Here is a 4,446-nt window from a genome sequence, read left to right on the forward strand (position 1 = left end):
CAGCACCTTGCGCTATGGGACGGGCACAATAGTGTTTTTTCCCAGCTCAACCGTTTGTGTATTTTAGCTTGCTCTACTTTTGTTTCTCAAAAAAAAAAATTTGCTCTATTGCTTTTGTGGTAGTTCTCGCTCCACTGTTTTTCTTTCTAGTGCCCCCGGGCTAAAAGAAAAATATATGAATTCCAAATGTGTTTGGAAGTTTTCAAAAACTATTCTTGAATTCAGAAGAGTTACCTAATTTCCGAAAATGATCGCGAATTCAAATAATGTTTGTGAATATCAAAGCATACACCTGAATTGAAAAGGTTCACAAAAAATGTACATAAATCCAAAAAATATTCATGAATTTGAATAAACGTTTGTGAATTAAAAATATATTCCCGAACCAGAAAATATTCGGAATTTCAAAAGATTGCAATGAATTAAAAAGGAAAGGGGTAGTAGTATATAGATCACCGGAAACATTAATTGGCTGGATTGTGATATGATATACGAATCGTCTAGAGTACCATTACACTTCACCAAATTAATTACTCTAGTTAAAACGGCACTAGGGGCATTCATCTTGTTCTCATCCGACACATGTATGTTTTGGCAAACTGTAATTAGCTCCCGAAATGGCAAAGATTAATCAAAACAATCTAAGAACTCGTTCATGGATCTACGACCTGATACTGATCGGAAGTCCAAGCCCTAGCTAGAGCCTCAGGGACAGGTCCAGGGAGCCACCGACGCCGCCGGACGGCCAGGAGGAGGAAGGCGGCGTCCTACGCAGCTCTGACTCGTCTGGACCGCCGTGGCTGGTGACCCTCGTCGGGAAGAACTCGATCTCCCGCACCTCCTTCCTCCCCTCCGGTGCCAAGAACCCTTGTCCGGTCGTCTCCTGCATAGCATATCGATCGGGTGTTGCAACACAATCATCAGTTGGTTCTGACAAATCTAGATGGATTTGCAAACGCGTGGAACCAATTCACGTACCTTGCAAGCGGCGGTCATGGCCATGGTGGCGGCGAGATCGTAGATGGAGTAGTATGGCGCGTTGGCGGTGGCGGTGGCAGGGCTCCTTGTTCCTCTATCTGCCATGGCCACCATCATCTGAAGATCAACACAGACGCGCAGGAAGGAAGACAAGATTGGTTAATTGGCACAGCAAAAAATGAATCTGGGAGGAGTAGAAAGTTCTGGAATTTTGGATGTGGACGGACGGAGTACCTTGGAGCAGAGGTCGCAGCGTTGGCCCGCGTGGAGGCAGCCGCAGGAGGCGGAGGAGCACGCCGGACGCCAGATGGTGCTTTGGCTTGAAGGGCACTCTGGCGCCGGCACCTGGAGCTGCGGCTGGTGGCCACTGCCCGCCGGGACGAAGCCCCCCATGCGGTCCCAGCGGTCCATGAAGTACTGCTGCTCGGGCGCCATGCCCTGGACGTAGCGGACGGGAGCCTGCGGCTGCGGCTGCGGCGCCGGAGGGGCGGGCGGCGGCTGGACCAGGAGCGGCGAGTAGTAGCGCGAGCCGGTGGCGGCGTCGAAGGCGGGCAGGTAGTCGTGGTGGTGCTGCAGGACGACGGAGTTGCCCTGCGCCTGCAGGTTGGCGGCGGCGGCCTCCAGCATGGCGGCCGCGGCCGCGGCGTTGAGGTCGCGCAGCGGGTCGACGCCGCCGCAGCGCAGGCGCTCGAGCTCCGCCACGCCGAGGCCGCGCTGCGGGGTCTTCCTGGGCAGCGCCCCGCCGCGGGAGGCCGCCTGCTGCCTCCCCGGCCCGGACGCCGCCTGCCGGCGCAGCCTCGCCCGCGCCACCGCGTCGGAGAGGTCTGGCACCATGGCATGGGCCGACATGTCAGCCGCCGGCGTGTCCTCCGGGGCGGCGCCGAAGAGGAAGGAGGGCGTGGGCGCCATGAGGGAGGAGAGGAGAGAGCTGGATGGCGATCGACTGTGGCACGTGCGAATGGGTTGCCGGTGGCGAGATGGGATAGGGTGGCTGTCTCCTCCAGGGGGCGCTCGTTTTATAGCGGCGGAGCGGCGGCGAGGAGACACGGCGTGTGTGCGTATCTCACCGCGGTCTACTGATCTGCTGCTCTCGTCTGTCTCACTCTCACTCGCCAGGCAGACAGTCGGACAGACAGGTGGGGCCCGACGTATCAACGACTAGTCCTCGGTCCTCACGCGCCCGATGGGCCGATACGGGAAGCAACTCCCGCTGCCAAGTGGGCCCGAACGGTCGGCTCTTCGGAACACGCTCCGCTCCTGTCGTGTAGCAAGTCGTCCATTCTATCCTCTCGATATGATATTTCTCCGCTTCTGAAAAATGCAAGAAACAGATCACACGAAACTACTCCCTCCATTACTAAATACTCCCTCCATCCCAAAATTTATATCTTAGTTTTGTCTAAATACGGATGTATCTGGTTATGTTTTGGTGTTAGATACATCCGTATCAAGAAAAATCTAAGGCAAATTTTTTGGAACAGAGGGAGTATAAATCAAATATTTCACATGAACTAGAATATACGGATGTATATAAACATAGTTTAAAGTGTAGATTCATTCATTTTATTCTGTATGTAGTCATTTGTTGAAATCTCTAGAAAGACCAATATTTAAGAACGGGGGAGTAACACTTTACATACGCGAAACAAGAGAAAATTTATGGCTCAAAATCAAGTTGCAAATAAATTCATCTGTCCAATGGCTAGCTGCAAAAACAACTGTGGATGTGATGTAGGAATCTCTGGCGCCGTTCTTGGTGAGCTGGTCGGTGAGGCGACGCCCGTGTTGCACGGACGTCTTCTCGGTGGTCCTGGATTGCTGGAATTTAGTCTATACTGGGGCAGCCCAATAACTATTTCAGAAATTCCTAATAAATCCTAGAGGCCCACTTAGCCCATTTGTGCAAGGCAAGGGATACTACTAAAGTTTAGTCCCACATTGCTAGTTTAGAGGGAGTTGGACCTCTTTATAAGGGAGGCTCCTTCCCCACTTGTATGAGCATGAGAACAAGAGGGACATCCACGCGCGCTCCTCCTCCGCCACCCGCCCCGCCCCGCCCAAGTCCAGCGCTTCTGCTGCTGCTGTGTCGTACGTGTTTTTCTCCTTTCTATTAGAAGTCCTGCTACAGTTCTTGGCTCTAGTTTCTGCCCTACGTATGTTAGGTTCTATGTCGTATAAGCAACTTCATCTAGTGTTTGTTCTACATGTGTTTAGCTCAAGTTCATATATGCAGACGATGTTTACCTTCTCTCTGTCAGATTGCATGACTTGCTTTATATTTGCTGTTTTAGTCATGCTTTATCTAGTATTTCTGTTAATAAAATCATTCGGTAAATTGCTTATATTTCCAACAGACCGGTCAAGGCTAGGCCTCCGTAAGTGCAGGGTCCGCAAGGACCCAGTCTGGGGCATCCCCCAATGTCATACACGTTATATTTACTCATAAATGGCCATAACTAGCTGCAAAAACAACTGTCGAATGGTGTAAGAGCATCTGAGCTGGGTGAGTTGGTTGTTTAAACGACGCCCTTGCCGCGCGGACATCTTTGCGATGGTCCTGGACCGGTCGAGGTCCCATGCCTCTGTTAACGCAAGGTCTGCGAGGACCCAGTCTGGGGCGACGTCCGACGTAGCAAAAGTTGGTCGGCGATACGCATTATATTTAGTCATTAAATGACCATAACTAGCAACAAAAACAACCGTGGAATGGTGTAAGAGCATCTGAGCTGCGTGAGCTAGTCGTTGAGGCGCCGCCCGGACGTCTTCGTGGTGGTTCTGGACCGGTCAGGGCCCAGGCCTCTATTAGCGCGAGGGCCCAATCTTGGGCGAAGTTGGACGTATGAAACGCTCCTCGGCGGTATGCGCTGCGTCGTCACCTAGATAATGCAGGAGGCGCCCATGGGTGTTCACGAGCGCCGAGGAGGCCTCCTTCATGGTGACGGGGCGTCGGAAAGGCAGTGATGTCAGTGTCCTCTTGTTGTTGTGCCAGAGGCTGGATGACGATGGCGCCGACCGGTCGAAGAGGCACAACGTGCTACGCGACGATTCCTCCTTCACGCAGCATGGGGGGAGGGGATCCCGCTTGATGCGGGGGCAAGGCTGGCTTGTCCGTGACATAGTGTAAAGGCGGCGAGGAAAGTGGTTGACCATGGTCGCATAGCAATAGCTCAAGGACGAGCTCTAGGTACACCTAATACTCCTGTTCCGGCATTGCGTCTTTCGCGGGGAGGGGCAGTTGTGGTTGCTCCAGCTCCTATTCGGAGGAGTGCACAATCCCCTCCTTGTTCGTCAAGGTAGCGGAGGAGGAAGTCCTCGGAGAAGGTGGGCAGCACCACATGATCCGCCTAGAAAGGCGTATCCACCGGCCGGCACCAAAAACCAGCTGCTCTAGCCGGACTTGGTCATCTTTGTTGTGTAGAGGGAAGGAGCGGTGACGGTGGTAAGCGGAGAGGAGAGCAGTCGGGCGGC

The 4,446-nt window shown here is 53.1% G+C and overlaps 1 protein-coding gene across 1 annotated transcript; it reads right to left on the reverse strand.

Annotated features, from left to right (window-relative positions):
• Positions 1 to 462: 462 nt before the first annotated feature.
• On the reverse strand, positions 463 to 1,887 carry LOC119350645. The gene is made up of 3 exons (XM_037618373.1): positions 1,213 to 1,887; positions 979 to 1,095; positions 463 to 880 (listed from the first exon to the last, which is right to left on the reverse strand). The coding sequence occupies exons 1-3, from the start codon at positions 1,885 to 1,887 to the stop codon at positions 698 to 700; spliced, it is 975 nt and encodes a 324-aa protein (XP_037474270.1). The 3' UTR covers positions 463 to 697.
• Positions 1,888 to 4,446: the final 2,559 nt, after the last annotated feature.

The sequence above is a fragment of the Triticum dicoccoides genome, chromosome 1B (genome assembly GCF_002162155.2).
Source record: "Triticum dicoccoides isolate Atlit2015 ecotype Zavitan chromosome 1B, WEW_v2.0, whole genome shotgun sequence".
NCBI lineage: Eukaryota > Viridiplantae > Streptophyta > Magnoliopsida > Poales > Poaceae > Triticum > Triticum dicoccoides.